General features: G+C 42.8%; 1 protein-coding gene across 5 annotated transcripts in view; it reads left to right on the forward strand.

Moving 5' to 3' along the window:
* The window catches only part of SLC44A5 (solute carrier family 44 member 5), a 204,363-nt gene that overhangs the window by 143,180 nt on the left and 40,680 nt on the right, over positions 1-20,503 (forward strand). For all 5 annotated transcript variants that reach the window (XM_054038221.1, XM_054038223.1, XM_054038222.1 and 2 more), the window contains 4 exons: positions 7,662-7,746; positions 12,427-12,511; positions 15,218-15,346; positions 19,484-19,544. In XM_054038221.1, coding sequence (XP_053894196.1) covers positions 7,662-7,746; positions 12,427-12,511; positions 15,218-15,346; positions 19,484-19,544 — 360 coding nt within the window. The remainder of the gene's footprint in view (positions 1-7,661; positions 7,747-12,426; positions 12,512-15,217; positions 15,347-19,483; positions 19,545-20,503) is intronic.

Consider the following 20,503-nt stretch of genomic DNA (forward strand, 5'->3'; position numbering starts at 1 on the left):
TTTTTTTGTTATGTAACTGCACTCAAAAACAAGACATTGTAAAACTTTTGAGCCTACAAGTCCACTCAGTCCTACTTCTTGTTTAGCCAATTGCTAAGAGAAACAAGTTTGTTTACATTTACGGGAGATAATGATGCCCACTTCTTAAATAAATGGTATTCTATTGTTTAATAGTGCGATTAATTGCAATTAATGTTTTTAATCACTTGACAACCCTAATTCAAACCCATCACTTGGAGCTGCTATTGACTGAAAATCTGTGGCTCACTTTCTACTCTCTGCTACGTGCGCACAACTCCCACTGGCCTCAGCTGGGCATGCACTTATGTGACCGCAGGTATAATTTGGCTTGGTATGTGTTTCAAGAGGGCTGAAGTGGGGTCTGGGAAAAAAGTAATTGAATCTCCTTGAAAGATCAAACTTAGTGATTTATGATAATAGCCTATCTCCATCCTGCTTCAGTGGTGGTTGCTGTTGAATGATTATACTGAACAGAAATATGTATTACATGAGTTATTCCTTGCCATAATTGTGTTACCTTTACAGATGATTTGATAAATGAAAAGGGGGGGGGGGGTAGCTCCCTTTTATGGACACCCAGCCAGTTAGCTATAAAATCCTTCTTGGTAGCTGTTCTCTACTTGCTTTACCTGTAAAGGGTTAAAAAGTCTGACTGCATGCATAGGTAAAAGGAAGGGAGTGGGCACCTGACCAAAAGAGCCAATGGGAAGGCTAGAACTTTTTAAAATTGGGGAAAAAATAAACTTTTCCCTTTGTCTGTCTGTTCTCTGGCGATTGGGGACAGAGCAGAGACAGGGCTGGGACAATGTTGTAAAAAGCTTTAAAACCAGGTATGACAAATCATCAAATCATACCTTGAACCTACTTGTTTGAAACCTCAGATATGTAAGGAGATCAGGGAATGACTAGGATGATGCAATTAGGTTTATTTCTTTAATTCTTATTGGCTTGTGGACTCCTCTCTGCTAACCCCCAAATGCTTTTGTTTTGCTTGTAACCTTTAAGCTGAACCTCAAGAGAGCTATCTTGATGCTTAAGTTTTGTAATTTTTTTTTTAAGATCTAGCAAAAAGCCTAAGTTCCAGATCTATTTTCTTTCTTTTTGTTTTTAATAAAATTTACCTTTTTTAAGAACAGGATCAGGTTTTTTGTGTCCTAAGAAGTTTGTGCACATGTTGTTTAATTAGCTGATGGCAACAGCTGAGTTTCTTTGTTTCTGTCTCCGCTCTTCCCCGGAGGGTGTGTGAAAGGGCTTGAAGGTACCCCACAGGAAGGAATTCCCAAGTATGCCTTTCTGGGTTCCAAAAAGGGGTTTTATTGCATTTTGGTGGTGGCAGCATCTACCTATCCAGGGTCAGAGAGAAGCTGTAACCTTGGGACTTTAACACAAGCCTGGAGTGGGCAGTATTAATTTTTAGAATCCTTGCGGGCCCCCACCTTCTGCACTCGAAGTGCCAGAGCTGGGAAACAGCCTTGAGAGATGAAAAAAGAATGTCAATTTAACAGTCAATGAAACTTTTATTCCTTAGAGAACTAATTCAGTCCTTCCTATTTATTTGGGAGATTTTGGGCTTAACAGGGAGAGACTTTATATATTAAAAAAAAAAAAAAAAATCTACCAGACAGCCTAAAATCTATGGTAGTTTTCATTCAGTAAAATGCATGTGAAGGGCAGCTAATGAATTATCATAGAAATTGCTCAAGGCTTCAAAGAATGGAGTAATTCAAAAGGAACAAAACTGAGTATGATTTAGATTTACTCCTGAACTGTGGTTCATATACTAACTGGATCACAGCCTCCTGAAGCGTTTCTGGTACAAAGAGAAATCACTCCCCCCCCCCCCTTCCAATCAATAGTTTCACCATATGTAGTTCAGACCCTCTTAGAGCAACATTATTATTTGCAATAGCAAATTTCTCCAGATGTCTCTTACATTAAAGGAACAATGGTGTTTTTATCCTTTATTGTGCTTAGCCAAGCCAAGAGTTATGATCATGTATCGAAGTAAACCATCTCCACAACTTGTAAAATCTTACCCTCAAGAGTCCACTTCATGTTTATAAATTCTTCTTACATTTTATCATAATTTTGTCTTCTAGTCCAGGATTGATGGATTTAGAGTCTAAATGGGAACTTGAGATCATCATGCTTGTTCTTCATCTAAGATGCGCCTTGCTTTCATTTGGTTTCCCTCTTCCCTCCCCCAATTTCTATAGCTCCAGCTATGAAAGACTTATTCTTCTAGAACAGAATTCTTCTGATTTGTGTTCACGGGCACAACTGGGGACTAACCACTGGGCTGGTAGGCCACCTGCGAAGAAGTGAACAATATGTTGCTTATGTAGTAGTCCTGCTTCTAGTAATGTTTATGCAACAGCGGTGTCATCAGCATGGGTTTACAAATTCAGTATCATATGTCCTATTATCTGCTTCACTGCATTTGTAAATTGTTTGTGTTAAAAAGCCATAAGCACAGTTGGGTAGGCCTGTTCTTCCACATATTAAACGTTAAAAGCATACCTTTAAGGGAAACAAAATAATGATATGAAAGCCTGTATTCCCAAGAAGCACACTGTTGAGGGAATGACTCAGATAAGCTAAACAGATTTGCAGTTATTTTTTAAGTGTCAGTGGAAGCTGTTCTAATCACACTTTCTCCTTGACAAGGAGTTTTCCAGTATTTGCATCCACTGGCTCAACCATACAGCAAAAAAATAAAAATAAAAATGTATTTGATAAACATTTAAAATGATAGACATTAGCCATTTCTGATATCATTCTTGTGTACATCAGTGACAGGATAATGACATAACTTCAGCCATCCCGAATGTGGATCCCTGTCTGTCAACTGCTTTGCCTGTGTCATATGCTGCCCCACTGCTACACTGATTGCTGACTCAGCTGGGTTAGTTGATGTATTTGTTTCAGCCCAGCTGTGTATGCCAGCATTAAAACTGTGATTTTACAAGCATCAGACCACACACAACCTTTTGCTGGCATGAAAGCTCTATATATTTGGATTCAGTTTCATTTAGTACTTGGTATTGGGTCACCAATAGGGCAGTGAAACAAAGACTCAAACACTACTCTTTGAGGCTAATCATGATAATAACCTTCCACTGTCAATGGAGGCTGCTGATTTAGGTACAATTCTACACTGAATAGGATATTTATCATATGGGATTCTTTTCCCAACATTGTTCTAACTCAAAGACAGTAATAGTTGTTTTTACTCTCCTGTTTTCTGCTGCAATATTAATCAAATGCTAAATCTCCATCCTCTATAACGGACCAATTCTTCTCGGTTTCTCTCTGAAAATTAGTTGAGATGTACTTTCCCCAGCAGATGTGATTTCAAACTAAAGGAAACCAATTTTACAGCAAACCCAGATAAATCTGTTTTCTAAAGCTGTTTTCTAGATAAGGGGCCCAGTTTTGAGTCCAGTAAAGTTGACGAGAGCAAGTGTTGACATAGAAAAGCTTGTTTACCATATTTTTTAAACCAGGTTCATCCAACACTGGTTTAGTGCCCCAATATGACTGAGGCCTCAGGCTTGTAGGAAAGCTACAACCAAGAATCAGTAGGTATGGGCAATTGGATGAAGGCAACTGGACAAGAGTCCCCAAAGACTGGAAATACTGTTCAGAATACTTCACAAAAACAAAAGTATGAGCAAAATGTTCCAGCACTTGTACCTCACTAATTCTCACTAATGCCCAGGAAGCCCATTGCAAAGGATCACGTTTGGAGAATTAGTGAGTTAATGGCCTAATCCAAACCCAGTGAAACCAGTGAGAGTCATTCCAATGACTTCAGTGGGCATTGGATGATGAGTAATGAGAAATGATAAAACAGTAAGGATACATAACAAAATGTACTTTGTTTATCTGTATATAATTGTATTGCCAATGATGTTTCAGTGCATACACGCATCCAATTTTTGTCATCTGCAAGCTTAATTAGAAGACATAAAATGCTCACTGATGAAATTTGGAGATGACCCAAAAAATGGGGGAGTCACAGATAATGAAGAAGACAGGTCACTGATACAGAGCCTTCTGGATTGCTTGGTTAGCTGGATGCAAGCAAGCAATAAGCTGTTTTGATACAGCTAAATGTAAATGTATACAACTAGAAACAAAAAATGTAGGCCATGTTTACAGGATGGGGGATTCTATCGTAGGAAACAGTGACTTTGAAAAAGATTTGGGGGTTGCGTTGGATAATCAGCTGAACATGAGCTCTCAGTGTGGCACTGTGGCCAAAAGGTGCAATCCTTGGATGCATAAACAGGGGAATCTCACGTTGAAATAGAGAGGTTATTTTACCTCTATATTTGGCAGTTCTGTGATGACTTACTGTGTCCAGTTCTGCTGTCCACAATTCAAAAAGGATGTTGATAAAGTGGAGATGGTTAAGAGAAAAGCCATGAGGATTAAAGGAATAGACTCAGAGCTCAAATGTGGATGACTTGATCACAGTTTATAAACACCTACCTGGAGAAAAAATATTTTATAATGATCTCTTCATTGTAGCATACAAAGGTGCAACATGATCCAGTGGCTGGAAGTTGAAGCTAGAAAAATGGACACTGGAAATAAGATGCACATTTTTAACAGTAAGGGTAATTAACTATTGGAACAATTTACCAGGGGTTATAGTGGATTCTCCATTACTGGATATTTTTAAATCAAGACTGGATATTTGTCTAAAAGCTCTGCTCAAGGAACTATTTGGGGTAAGTTCTCTGGCCTGTGTTATACAGGAGGTCAGGGTAGATGATCACAATGGTGATCTGGCCTTGGAATCTATGAATCAGTTCTTTGTAAAAATAAGAGCCTTAAGGCAAGAAGAACAAAGAATGATCTGTTGCAGGATGGTTGAAAAGGGAGCTGCTATCATAGAGACCATTTATGATGGAGTCGAACATTTTGCTTTTGGACAGACAGTGGTGGGGAAAATGGGTTGCCTCATGGGCCACTAGGCACCGGAGATTCTGGATATGTCTACACAGCAAAGAAAAACCTGTGGTCTGGCCTATGCCAGTCGACTCGGGCTTGTGAGGCTCGCGCTGCGGGACTGTTTCATTGCTGTGTAGACTTTTGGACTCTCATCCAGTCCCTGCTATCTCAGGCAGTCTCCTTACAGCACTCTGGTCTTTGCTGAGCAGTGGGGAGAGGGTTGCTTTCTGTGTGTAAATGGTGTTCTGGGATGATTAGCAAAGTTATACTGCATTTTTTGTCTTTTTTTTCCTAATTGTGATTGATGAGGGGGGGTGGGGGGGGGAGGAAATAATTGTAGATAAAATATCCTACCTAGGAAGGGGATATTGTTGGCAGTAGCAGATAATTATCTATACCCTGCAGAAGACGTTTTGCTACTGAAATCTCAGCACTATTTTGAATATGATTTGACAGGTTTTATTCATGCTGCCTTCTGCTATGCTAGTGTGAGGGGAAATACAGTCAAGAAGGGAACAAATGGTTTCTTTTAGTAATTTTCAAATACTTTTAAAAACTAATTTTTGGCGGTGGAAAGGTTGATAAGAAAACCCATCTAAGAGCATACAAATAAGGGATTAAACCCATTTGGTGTCAGCAGCGAAACTGATCCATTTGGCCTTGTCTTTTAACTGCATAAGATGCAGGAAAATATTAACACTCCCTATTGCCATACAGTCACAAAGGAGGAAAGCATACAATAGAACACAGAAATAGCCTACTCACTCAACATTTAGATTATTTCATAAGCCAGATTTACATATATCTAAAGACTGACTTATGGATTCATATAAGGAAGATCATGTCTAACAGGTTACATTACTGAGTGAAATCATGGGACTTCTCACAGGTGAAGAATTTTCATACATTGCAGAATCTGGGCCTTAATAGATAAGGGAGAAAATAGACAGAATTTATTTGAATGTCTAGAAGATATTTGAGACCAACTAGCAGATTATTTTACAAACTAGAAAGCATGGTGTAATTGAGACATATATTAAAATGAATTAAAAACTAGCATAAGATCCAGAAACCAAGAGTGCCAGAAAAATAAAACCATTTAGGGTGAAAGATAACATGGCAAATTCTGAGTTGGTATGCAGTGGTGCAGCTATATTAAAGTCAATGGAGGGTATGTTGCAGATCTAGCCCATAGTCTGCAAGGATAAGTATTACATCTACTGTTCTGTGATTTGCAGAGGTTCTCTCTCCATTCCACCCATCACCGTAGTATCTAAGTGCCCCTGCTACTGCAATGACCTTAAGGAAGATTTAATTTCTAGTATCAGAGGGGTAGCAGTGTTAGTCTGAATCTGTAAAAAGCAACAGAGGGTCCTGTGGCACCTTTCTGTTAGTCTTAAAGGTGCCACAGGACCCTCTGTTAATTTCTAGTGTGACTAAATTTAGCACACAAAATCAACAGAAAAGTGGGGCAATTATAGGAGAACAAGTTCAAAGTAATTTGTATAGATCAGGGCCTAAAGTGGCTTCTGACATTCAGTGTACACTCTGAGAGGAGGACACTAGGGGCTAAAAATAATCATAATGGCTATAGCCTCCTCTATACACTACAGAGCAAAGAAAAGGCTGGAGAATGATCACAGTTAATAAAACTAAATCCAACCACATTTTGCAGCAGTTGTATTAGTAAGCCAGATCTAGGGATGTACGGGTATAGGACATACTGTGTGGGCTAATATGCTGGCACTCTCCTGCACTTGTAAGGTGATATTTAGAATGTGAAATGAAGTTCTGATTATTTTGTTATGGGGAGGATATAGATAGAAATTGTGATCGTCAAGGGCAGTCAAAATTATTCAGAGCTTACTGAGGAGTTGTGAAGATTTGTCAGGTCTGACCTCTGTAGCTTAGAAAAAAATGATACTAATGATGATTTTCTTAGTGGTGTACTAGATCCTGAATGGGAACAGAAATAAGCAGTTTGAGAAAATGAGATTTTTCAGGAGCAAGAAATCCTCGCCTGAAGTTGAGGAAGGAATAGAAGCAGCATCCTCCAGTTCAGGCTGAGGTTCTGTACTCGTACAGTTGTGTCTCTACTTCTATGTACTGAACAAATCAGCATAGCCAGCTACAGCGCTGAGAGCTGAGCGCGTGGTTTTATATCCTGAAATGGGGGTGGGGGTTGCATCCCTTGTTAAAGTGACTCGATGGCCGCTAGATTGTCATCACCAAATCTTGCCTTCTCGCACACCCATGTAACCCCATTCGTTTCAGTGGGGTCGTGGGTATAAGCAAAGGCTCAGTTTGGTCGGTGAGGTTTAGCTCCATAGCACAGTGTGGCTTTAAGCCAACAAAGCTTTTGCAATGCCTCCTCTTTCTCCTTTTAATAACCATTATTTTCTAAGTGCATTACCTCATATTTGGCCACATCCCAGACGTGTGTGTCCTGAAGGAAAAAAAGAGAAATGTTTTACTGTCTGACTGATTCATCCATATTTTATTTTATTTTTTCCTTAAGAAATCTACTGTTTAAGGAAAATCAATTCTCTTCAGTAGCTATTGGGAGAGGTTAAAATGGTGCATTTTAATTGCTAGAGAACTTGAACTATTAGCAAGCTACTGCTGGACACTTGGAATGTGGTGTTAAAAGATCTGTCTATCTCTTTATATATTTGTAGCTTGGGTGCATGGTGACCCCAGGAAGGTGGTCTATCCAACTGACAGCTATGGACAGTTCTGCGGCCAGAAGGACACCATAAATGAGTGAGTACTCAGAGGATTCATCTGGCTTTATTTCTCATGAGGCATGCATGAGAAATGAGGTATCAGCCCTCGGCCTCCTGGGAATTAAATTGGAAAGCTGCAGAAGAAGCAACCTCCACCCCATCGTACTGTATTTATTCCAATTAAGGTTTCTGAAAAGCTCAGTTGATCAGTGGAAATTTAGACCTGAGTTATTTCTGTAATGCAGCTGTTTGCATAGTATGGAGATTGTGAATAGTAAAATACTATTATAAAGTATGGCTTGTACCATTAACTGCAAAGAGATCCATCCTAAACAAATTAGAGGATTGGGCCAAAAGAAACCTGATGAGGTTCAACAAGGACAAGTGCAGAGTCCTGCACTTAGGACGGAAGAATCCCATGCACTGCTACAGACTAGGGACTGAATGGCTAGGCAGCAGTGCGGCAGAAAAGGACCTAGGGGTTACAGTGGACGAGAAACTGGATATGAGTCGACAGTGTGCCCTTGTTGCCAAGAAGGCTAACGGCATTTTGGGCTGTATAAGTAGGGGCATTGCCAGCAGATCGAGGGACGTGATCATTCCCCTCTATTCAACATTGGTGAGGCCTCCTCTGGAGTAGTGTGTCCAGTTTTGGGCCCCACACTACAAGAAGGATGTGGAAAAATTGGAAAAAGTCCAGCGGAGGGCAACAAAAATGATTAGGGGGCTGGAGCACATGGTTTATGAGGAGAGGCTGAAGGAACTGGAATTGTTTAGTCTGCAGAAGAGAAGAATGAGGTGGGATTTGATAGCTACCTCCAACCAAAGAGGATGGATCTAGACTGTTCTCAGTGGTACCAGATGACAGAACAAGGAGTAATGGTCTCAAGTTGCAGTGCGGGAGGTTTAGGTTAGATATTACGAAAAACTTTTCACTAGGAAGGTGGTGAAACACTGGAATGGGTTACCTAGGGAGGTGGTGGAATCTCCATCCTTAGAGGTTTTTAAGGTCAGGGTTGACAGAGCCCTGACTGGGATGATTTAGTTGGGAATTGGTCCTGCTTTGAGCAGGGGGTTGGACTAGATGACCGCCTGAGGTCTCTTCCAACCCTGATATTCTATGATTCTATCTATGATATTTTAAAGTGTTTTTATAAGAGATGAAGACTCTGACTAGCTGCCACTGGTTTTGACTGCTCAGGTTAGGATATTTAATTAATATGCCCTCTGAGAAATCCTTATGTTCATCTCTGGGGAGGAATAACCAAAAGTATGGCAGACTGCTTCTCACTTCGTACAAACCAATATTTCCTGCTCAGCAGGTACTAAGTGCCAAACAGCAGCTGAAAGTAACGAGAGAGCTCTCACTGTCTGCTGCTAGCTACCTGCTGCCTTTATGCTACTAGAGAGAGCGATGTGTGGTCTGAACTCAGGTCTGGGGGGGACAGACAGCTCTGACACTGACTCCCTCTTTGGCCTTGGTCTTGTGTCTTAACCCAACTTTATTTTCCAGTCTCTTAAATGTGGGTGGCAATTCCTAGCTCATCTGGGGAGCTGCAAGGATTAGTTAATCTGTTAGTATCTGTGAAGTACTTGCAGATGAAAAGAGCTATATGGGTCAAAACATTATTTCTATGAAAACTGAAGCTGGAGCCATGAAACCACATTACAGGAAAGTTTTTCCTTTTTTTTTTTTAATTTGCATTGAACACCCCTCACTTCATTATCACTGATATTAAATCCAGTTCCATGCAAGCAGCAACCAAAAGCACACAGCTGATGCAACTCTTCTGCTGCCTCTTATTCCTCTTCCCATTCAGCTTGCAGGGATGGAACAGAGGAAGCAAGTGTGCAGGCCCCTTGCATGGAGATAGGGAGTAGTGTGGAGGAACACCCAAGATGGTGTCCCCTCCCAGGCAGGGAAGGGAGCGGAGGAGAAGTGTGGAAACAGTCTGTGCCACTTGCTCTTGCAGATTCCTGCATGGAGCTGGAGAGAGCTGCAGAGAAGTGGCTGGAAAAGTTCCACCTTCCCCTTCATAGGGAGGCAGAACTGTCAGGAGGAATTGCCCCAGGTCGGAGTCCTACGGGGATCAGGAGAGGCAACTGGACCAGGCGCCAACCCTTCCGTGGGCCTGTGCAAAGCAGTAGGAAAGCAGGATTTGGACTCTCTCTCTCACACACACACAGACACACAGACACAGACACACCTTGGAGAAGCAGAAACAGGTAGTGACATTGGTGGCTGGGGGCTTCCCACCCCTTGGGGGAAGCAGAAGGATTCTTTTGCATTCACCCCATTTTTTGTTGTCCATTGTGCATGTTCTGTCTCTCTATCTCTGTTGCTTGCTCACTTATTTTCTCTCTCTCTCTGTTACTTGGCTCTTCCTCTTTACTTCTCCCTTGTATGTCATCCTTTCCCTGGTTCATACAAACACAAATTCTCTTTCCCTCTCTCCTCCCTTGCTGGGGATGTTGCGGGGTGGGATATTGCTACTGAGGCTGGGAATTGGCACTCAGTTTCAATGTTGAGGGAATTGCTATAAATGGATAAGCCAGAAGTGACATAGGAACATTTGGCCAGTGGCCACAAGAGAGCTTATAGCAGCCCTAGCATCAGAAGCAGCCCAGGGAGTCCCTCTAAACAACCACAGACCAGCTCTTCTTGACTCCTAAAACTCTGAGATGGAGAGGATTTGACTAGGTGCTTCACAAGCCCCAAAGACCAGTCCTGGACAGCTGTAGTGTCAAGCATGAGTAAGTAAAGGGAATCCCTGATAAAGTTTCATCCCTAATGAAAAGCTGTCAAAGGGGGTCCTGCAATGCCTTCATTGTTCCCACTGATAGTTCCCACATAGCCCCATGGGGGATGGGGTTTGCTGACCTGGGACTGTGGGTTTGTGGGCCTCCAAAACGGGCTTTGACACCTACGTGCCGGTTTCCTGTGGAGAGTGGTGGCATCTCTTTATTGTGACTCTTGCGCCTATATTAATAGTTTCAAACATACCCGTAATATTTGTGGGGAAAGTCGTATTTCAGAAACCGTGAAATGTAAAACCAGGCCTGGCTCTATAGATATCTGAAAAAACAATTGCGCTGCAATGAGTTTTGTACAGTCAAATTAATTCCACCTTGTGTTGCCTTCAGAATCCCTCTAGGGGAATTCTGCACCTTTGCATCTCATTGTATCTACCCATTGATCTCCTCCATATAATCTCTAAATTTGTTTTGCCTTATATAGAACAAAATGCAAGCACAGAATACAATTTACTTTAAAGGACGCAAACCTAACTCTATGTGGCCACTTTCCTCTGCCATATACAATTAATCTTTATTGTCTCCTGTTAATGCCAGCAGCCATCAAACACCTCAACGTGAGAGTAAAACAATGTGTTAATGACATGGGCTGTGCTGAGTCACTCACAAAGAGTACATACTCCCAGGGAACTCTTACAGAGCAGTGATATTTCAGCCCAAAATGTTACTCAGTTGATTTGAAGAAATAACAGCTAAGGATTGGGAGTTATATTTGCAAGGAGTGTTTGACTATTTCCTTAACTAGTACGAGACTGAATGTGTGAGAGTGAAAACATCCTGCCCTTTTAAAATGTCAGGCCAGATGAGCTACTCCCAGTTGCACAGAGAGTTATGGTTTGCAACACTTCCATGTTATGGGCCAGAGTGAGCCTTGAAGGCATAGCCATGCAGTGGGGTGGGAGGCAGCTGTGTTGCAATGGGGGTTCTGGAGGAATCGCACGCTGCAGGGGATTTGCCATTACGTTTTGCAAGGCTGCAGCATGCAGTCCTCTCGCACCCAGCTAACTTCGCTGCCTAGTGTGGAGGGGGCAGGACTGTGGCCTTGTCCATACCTGCTCACTTTGAGGAGGTCTCCACTAGAGCTGACCGCAGGGCGACAATTCCATTTCACAGCAACTTTTGAGATTTCAAAATTTGTTTTCATTCCACATTGGAATGAAGCTGTTCCAACCAGCTCTAGTCTCCACTGCTGCTGATGCAAGTCTACTGCAGTAGCTGCATGCCCTGGCCACATTGTGCCTGGCCCTGGCGTAAGGGTGAAGGGTCAGAAGGCTATTTCCCCTTCCCCCTCATGCACACAGTCTCGCCCTTACTTCTGACCAGTACTTGGGTTTGTGAAAGTCCCTTTCAGGTACTGTGTTCCTGTTTTCCCAGGCAGCTGCTTCAGGTTTTGAGCAACAAAAAACTCTTGTTTGATTTTTGGTGCCACCTTCTGATTAACACAAAAACATCAGCTGGTACAGCTTGCTGTGTGCTAGTAGTAATTTCATATGCTGTATGTACAAAATAGGTTCAGCATATGCAGGTGAACTACAGAGCATTAAGAGGTGGTTTGCCATGTAAAGCGCAAGCCTTCCAGTTCTCGAGCCAGGTTCTGGGCCATCTCGAAGAACAAGTGGCTGTCAGCTAAGGCTCCTGTGCAGGAAAACACTCCTCAGAATGACTACTCATCAAACAAAGCAGTTCGACTTAACATACATTTAAGCTTGGGCACTTCAGTTTCTGCTTGATTTTCATTTCTCACCTGGGATTTGCAGTAGTCTTTTAGGATAACAGTATTTAAAATTGATAGTGTACATTGTAAATCCATATATGGTATGTGAGTACTATGGTCATAAACATGGTATATAAACATCTATACATAGGAATAAAAATAACTATTTTAATTCCTATTTCTCTCTAGGAACAAGACCAGTTTGTTTTACTTTAACATTCTGAAATGTGCCAGTCCAATAGTGCTAATAAACCTACAGTGCCCTACAACACAGGTAAGTGAAATACAGGGAGAAAACATTCTCATTGCCTCTTGCTTATTGCTGCTTAAAACTTGACAGAAGTTATTTGATCGACTAGTTGCATTTTGTAGAATGTAGTTTGATCATATTGTAGAGTGCAGTGTGTGTATAGCATGTATCTGAGTATACAGTGTAGCAGATTCAGTGTCTATTGTTAACAGGGCAGGAGAAAATAAATAGAAATGCATAGAACTGTTTGTTTTGGATTTAGAGTTGAAAAAATTCCCAATGTGAGTGTGACTGGGTTTGGCTAATTTTCCGTCATGAATATAGCACGAGTGACTGTGCAGCAATGTAGTTCATGCACATTATTATAGCCATTTTTCAGAAAATCATTTTGACTGGCACACAGATTTTTCCAAACCAGCCATGTTTAAAAAAATGCATATTTTCTTGTTTACAACTGACAATAGTGTTCGTTTGTCCAGACATGTTACATGCCTTCTGAGGAATTGGTAGTGGTCAACGCGATTGTTTAATGTTAAATAACCCTTAGGTTTGGCTAATCACTTGTTGAATGCTCACTAATCAGTATCCCAGTAGAAGAGAGGCATACATAGCTTGTGTAGACAGAGACTGAGGGCTTGTCAACACTTACAGCATTGCAGCTGTGCCACTGCAGTGCTTCGTGAAGATGTTACCTATGCAGATGGGAGAGTGTCTGTAGGTACTCCACCTCCCCAAGAGGCAGTAGCTATGCCGATGGCAAAAACCCTCCTGTTGACATAGCACTGTCTGCACTGGGGATTAGGTCGGTATAACTAATTGCTCAGGGGTGTTGAAAATCCCTGAGCGATGTAGTTACACCAGCATAAATTCCTAGTGTAAACCAAGTAATATAGTCTGGTCCTGTCACTTTGGTAGAATATTAAATGAATCTCTGTGTTGATTTGTGCTGCTGTGGTCTTGACTTTGTTACCTAACACACTGTGCCACAGTCTCTTATGTTACAGGGAACACTGCATAATGTTAAAAAATATATAGGTCAATGCTATTGCTTTTGTGCAATGCACTCTTGGATTGGGGCTTGTGCTGTAATAAAGTAATCACTACTGTGAGGCAAGCAAGGTGGAATATTCGTCACAAACAGGTTGTGTTTTAATTTGTCTATTTTCAGGTTCACAACAGATCTGTGAAACTGGAGGGGGTTTTTGACATTTTCTAGTCTTTGGATGATAATTCAGATTAAAGGTTTTAACTCTCTGGCTGTTGTGAAAATGCTGAAGAACCACTTGGGTTTAATACATCACACTGTGACTTTTCGAGGAGGTTGTGGTGGTCCCCCAAGCCAGATCATTTACCTGTGTGAGCGCAGGCCTGAGAATCAGGGAAGGCCTGAGTTCTGTTCCTACTTCTGCTGCCACCGACAGGCCTTGCTAATACTATGGATTTTAGAGGCCTGTACAGACAATGTTTAAATGTTGCTTTGCAACACTAATGCATGGCAAATATCAGTGCCAGTTTTACAGATGGGGAAACTGAAGTTATAATAAGTGATGCGCAGACAGCGATTCATTGTCCGAACAAGGATAGAATTCAAATTTCCTCATTCCCTGATCCAAGGCTAGTCCACTAGACTCTTGCACCCACCAGGTTCTGGCCTATTGTATAAGATCCCTTTCTGGTATGGACATTCCCGTTCATAATGTGAAAAAATCACTTAGGGCACTTGTACGCTATGCCCTTAAGGGGAAATTCACTTCCTTCTATGGTAAGTCTCTGAGGAGGAGGAGAGGGTCCAGACTGGGTAGCTTTGCAGGGGGTGCAGCCTCTCTATGCCACAGAGGCAGGCTCACAGGAACATTGAGGAGGGCAAAACATGATCATGGACCCAGTGATCAGGAAGTCCGGCTTAGAGGGTGTGCTGGAGCAGCAGTCACTACTCCATACATGCATCTGAATAGCAGCCTACCTGTGGGTGGATCCAGTCATTCCCAGCTCTTAGTTTCTCACACACATCTTGCTTACTTTGGCTTTAGTTGGGGAGATGTGAATTTCGCCCTTGGCATGTGCACCTGACTTGCTTTGACACCAGCGGGAACTCTGTCATGGGTAAAGGGCAATTTACAGTCTTAATTTGGTACACCCCTTAGAAGCATGTAAAGCCAGCATCATTGAAAGCGGATTTGACTGAAACTACTGTATAAGAGGGTGAAGCAATTTTTAGCTTCATCAGATTTTATTGATCAAAGTGGTCTTGTGTCTTGTGCCATGCCACATGTCTGTGCTGCTGCACCAGCATGTTCATATACACAGCTGTCTGTGCTTAGGGGGTTAGATCAAGGCCTTTCTGGGGATTTTTTTCATGTGTATGTTCAATAAAAAGTTTTAAAAAACAAACTTAAAACTGTACATGTGTATCAAAATGTATGGAGACCACCAAGACATATGGAGGCAGAGTGATTGGGAGATACAGAACTTGGGGAGAGATTTGAAAAGGTCTATCAAAAGCACTAAAAAGTGTTTATCTAGAGATTCTAACAATAGACACTGTCCCTTTCTAAATGCTACAATAAGCATTGCTCCAGGCAGCCTGATAAAACAGGGCACTTTTATAGATGGCCATTTTTTTGTCTTGCTGTTTTGATAGCATGAGTGGGTTGTTTTGGGAGGGTTTTTGTTTGCTTTTTGTTTTATTTTTTTCCAATATATAATTATGCATTTATTCCTTCCTTACAGCTTTGTGTCTCAAAGTGCCCAGACAGGTTTGCAACATACATAGACATGCAAGCTTCCTACAGATATAACAAAAGTTATTGGGAGTACTACAGGCAGTTCTGCAAACCTGGTTTTAATAAGCCTTTGAAGGTGCGTATATATACATACATAAGTATAGATGGGATACATTCTGCTTTAAACTATAGATGAGCCTTAGTGTGCCTAAATCAGTCTAACTCCATCAAAATCAATGGAGCTGTGCCAAATTATCTCCGCTGAGGAGCTCTTCTGTAAGTGTATTTCAGCTCTGAGTTTGTCAAGAGTCAAGATCTGCTAGCTAGACAAAATCCCTAAATCTTTAAGTGATTACTGAAGGCTCAGTTCAATGGAAAATATCTGCAGACTTCCATGCTGTGGATATTTGGTTCTATAGGGTATGTCTACACTGCAGTGTAAGCCCAGGATTTGTGGGACTCAAGTCAGCTGACCCTGGTTTGGAGAACCCAGGGCTTGAACATCTACACTGACTGTTAACCCTACATTAAGAATTTTCCAACTTGGGCTTAAACCTGTGGCTCTGGCATCCACACTCCAGTGCACAGACCTGAGTCAAACCATGCATATACCAGACTCGCTAGCGCCCTCCCAAAATGTGGCCGCTCTAGTCCTTTGACCATGGTGAACTGTCCACCTTGCACATTACAGCAAGTTTGAACAGCCCGCCAACACATCCTTCCTAGCTGTCTTTTTGGTGCGTGTGCGCCCAGGTATGGAGCCAGCAACATGGAGGAGACACATTTTCAAGAAATTCTCTTGCTTGCACTTTCGCTCTCGTGTTAGAAAACAGGCAGAGCTTCTGTGAGATGCTGGTGGACACTTTGGTGGCATTTTCTGACCCACCAAAGGCACCTGACAGAGCTTATAGTGGAGGAGGAGGAGGATACCCAGGCATGGTAGACTCACACTGGCTGATGCTGCTCAGTACACTCAGTATAGCCACTGATAACGTTTGTCAGGGGTCGGCAACCTTTCAGAAGTGATGTGTTGAGTCTTCATTTATTCACTCTAATTTAAGGTTTTGCGTGCCAGTAATACATTTTAATGTTTTTAGAAGGTCTCTTTCTATAAGTATATAATATATAACTACACTACTGTTGTATGTAAAGTAAATAAGGTTTTTTAAATGTTTAAGAAGCTTAATTTAAAATTAAATTAAAATGCAGAGCCCCCCGGACTGATGGCCAGAACCCGGGCAGTGTGAGTGCCACTGAAAATCAGCTTGCGTGCCGCCTTTGGCACACGTGCCATAGGTTGCCTACCCCTGCTCTACGTAGACCAGCACTTCTGGCACAGGGCCACAAGCACAGACTGGTGGGATCACATCATCATACAGACCTGGGATGGTCAGTAGTTGGATCCAGAATTTTCACATGAGGAAAGCTACCTTTCTGGAGCTTAGTGGGCAGCTTGCCCCAAGACCCCAGCATAAAGACACCTGCATGAGGTCAGCCTGTCTGGAAGCCGGTTGCTATAACCGTCTGGAACCTGGCTAACCCAGACTGCTACAGGTTGGTTTCCAGCCAGTTTGGCGTTGGAAAGTCGACTGTGGATAAAGTGGTCCCAGAGGTTTCTGAGGCAGTCAGGCATGTGGTTTACCCCAAAGTGGCAGGCATAAAAGATATTCCTGAAGTAACTGCTGGCTTAGAGAGAATGGGGTTTCCTAATTGTGCTGGGACCATTGATGAGACTTATGTGCCCATAGGTTGCCATCCTTAAGGAGCATGAATACATAAACCACAAAGGGTACCACTCCATTGTTATACAGACCCTCTGGACCACAGAGGTTAATTTATGAATGTCAATGTGGGTTGCACTGGAAAAGTTCTGGATGCCAGTGTTTTTTGACAATTGGGAGTCTATATTCACGGACAGGCTGGGATACTATTCCCTCCAAATGACGTTGTCATAACCAGAGTTACCGTCCTCACTGTTGTTCTGGGGGACTCCACATGCCTCCTTTTGCCTTGGCTTATGAAACCCTACCATGATTTAAGGGGACTTAAAGATGGTTTAATGATGCTATCAGCAGGTATAGAATGATTGCTGAATGTGATTTTGGCAGATTGAAATCCCATTGGAAACACAATGTAGAGTGACTGAACAGCACATGTAGGAATGGAGTGGGCTGGCTGGCTACCAAGATAGCCCTGGAAAATATGTCCTTCCCTGAAATGTGACTACCTGTCTGGAATTCCTGCTCAGGAGTTTGTAGCTATGAGCATCCAGGATTGGGTCAGAATCCATGAGGGAATCAGTAGGATGCTGTGTCAGCTTCCACATGGCTTACCCTGTTATGGCTGCATGCAAACACACAGAACTTAACAGCCTTCCTCCTCTGCCCCCAGCACGTTTCGGGACAAAAATTCAAATCCAAGTTGAATTTGGCACAATTGATTTTGTCACCTATGGACTGCATGGACTGTCTCTAATTGAAATGGAGTGGACAAGCTGCTGCCATACAATCCGCCATTAGCAAGATACGTGTTGCTAGCCGTTACGTGACTTACGTCCAATAGTTTTTGTGTTGGTTCATAGAATGGAAATTCCTCCTATTACTGTATTAATAAAATTAAAATGGAGCCAGAAACTCACTGTGCTCAGGGACAGCTTCTGTGTCTGGTGCATGCTGTGCAGTGGGCTGTTTGTTGGGGGAGGGGGCACCAAGCAGCTCCAGAGTTTGGCCCCAGGGTGTGCAGCGGTTCCAGCTCCAAAACCTCTTTTGGGGCTGGTTTCAGCAACAGACTTCACTGTCCTCGCTCAGCACCTGCTGCTGGCTCCCATCAGTCCCCATCAGCCATCCCAACTGACCACATCACTGTGCACCACCGTTGGCTCCGTGCTCAGAGCAGTGCCCAGCACCTGGTCCAACTCCTCATTAAATGGGCATGATGTCGACGAGTTGCCCGAGGTGCAGTTCTGGTCCCTGATTTTCCCGTACTCCGTCTTGAGCCACTCAGTCCACTCTATGCACTGGTCACTAGTGCAGTAAAGTTGCTACAGTGCCAGTTTCTTTGCCGGTATGTCTGATCGTTCCTGGTACTCTTACTAATGCCCACTGTTGTGCTGGACTCTCAGCAGAGACTTATCAAAATCTGGCTGTGCTCCTGTGACCATAAAGCAGTGTGCTGTGCAAAAGGCTGTTTCTGTTCGGTCTCCATTGCAAGCATAGAAGGCTTTCCAATGGCGTGATTGCAGCTTGCTGGTCAGAAGTGGATGGAAGGGTTAATGCTGACTCACCAACCTGCAGGAATGCACCAAAGGGGGTGGGGGGTTGCTTCTATTTTCACTGGAGTCTGCTGGAGATTCTTGGGATAGAGGAGAAAGGAAGTTGGTCCATGACATTGTGGGATACTTTTGGCAGACTCCCAGGACCTGGGTCGGGGGGGCTGCAGCTATACTGCAAAGCAAAAGGGGTCAAACTCTGGGTCCTGGCTTGACTGGGCTTGATCCCTCCTCCCCCACCGGGTCTTAAGACCCTTGGTCCAAGCCCAACGCTGACAGATTTGTGTGTAGACGGAAGAGGGGGTTGGGCTCAAGCCTGACTCTAAGCCCGAGCTTACATTACAGTATAGATGTACCCAGAGAAGCCAATTTTCTCCAGTATATAGGTTTAGGCTGCACTGATCCACAGTGGAGAAGGAGAGCTCAGACTAATACTAACAAGTTCCCCTTCATCCTAGAGAGTTTTATATCTGAATCAGCAGGCATTGTAGTAAGTCACCTGCAGCTTCTCACTCCATTTTTTTTAGCCAGGGAATTACCCCAGCTTTGCAATAAGATGTCCATTTTGAAATACCAGGGGTTTGCATTTGAACATACCTTAATATTCCTCCCACAATAAAAACACTTGCAACTCTAACATCATCCTGAAGTTAAATGTACTAATTATGTTATAACAAACTTTTTTTTCTATGAGAGACAAAAACACCTGCCCAAACACCACTGGTTCGTAGGCAGGTCTGATGCCTTCTGTTTTTGTATTTTTACCATTATAAAAGCCAGAAGCATATTTTATTCCTCATCCATGACTGTCCAGGGATGCTTAGGTCTCTTGCTTCCGTCCTGTGAGTGTCAGGCAGATGCACCAGTCAAATCATGCCAAGAGATTAAGATACAAATGAGGGGAAATGGGACATTTTCTTGATTGTAAAGATTTCTCAGATTGAGTGGGTTTTGTTTGTTCTGAATTGTATTCCCCAATTCCTCTTTGGGTTTATTTTCTTTTAGTCTGTTGCTCAAGTGATCCGTGATGAAGATTGCCCTTCAATGATCATTCCAAGCAGGCCTTGTGAGTAGTTATATTTTTTGCACATGTCTCAGAGGATTGGTGTGTATGTTATTAAAGTGCAGCTCCACTCTGAAAGGAGATCCTGACGTTGTCATGATGGGGCTCTGCATTGACTGTCAGTGACGGCCAAATCAATGTTACACCATGTAAAAGTATAAAGATGTTTTTTTTCCAAACTTCCAGCTGTGAAAACTCAATCTGGGATCAAGTCAAGCTGGGTTCTTTCTGCCTCATGAATCATCCCCAGTAATGAGGACTCTGCAGACTAAATTACACCTTCAGAAGCATGAGGGCAAGCAACCCTATTGTCTTTGGTTAATGGCATAGCTGCAGTAAGGGCATAACATGGCCCTGTATTTGGAGTTTAGATGAGTCCAATTAGGATCTAACCTTCTATAGCTGTACAGGCTCTGCAGGGCTGAGAGGTAAAAAAGGAGCATTGTGTCTCTGAATACATACACTGGGTTCCAGTGTTAATCTCCGTTACAGAAGTGTTTAATTATTTAGCCACAATGGAATAGCTTCAAGAGGAGACTGAGAAAGCCCCACATCAGAATACTGCTTACCTGAGTAGTTAGAGCACTTTTCTGATCCCTCTTCAAATCCTTTTTTCACATCAGGCAGCTGTGGGAATTTAACCTGGGTCTCCCACATCCCAGGTGAGTGCTCTAACCTCTGGGCTAGAAGTCACGGCGTGGGCAGCAATAGCAGCACCACCACCTGCTCCTCCTCTGGCCTGATCTGGTAGCTGGCCTCTGAGCACACTGGGCCCCCAAGGTGAGATAGGCAGGGGAGTGCCTACCTTTACTGGATTGTGCTGGGGCTTAGGTGGGAGATGGGTGTCTGAACACCTACAGGGAGATGACAGTGCGCATGACCAGAGGCAGAAATTTAGACACGGAAGGACTTTTACAATGAAAATTTAGGAGCTAAGTGAGTGTAGGCTACAAGGTTAAGCA

The sequence above is a fragment of the Malaclemys terrapin genome, chromosome 8, assembly GCF_027887155.1.
Source record: "Malaclemys terrapin pileata isolate rMalTer1 chromosome 8, rMalTer1.hap1, whole genome shotgun sequence".
In the NCBI taxonomy this organism is placed as follows: Eukaryota; Metazoa; Chordata; order Testudines; family Emydidae; genus Malaclemys; species Malaclemys terrapin.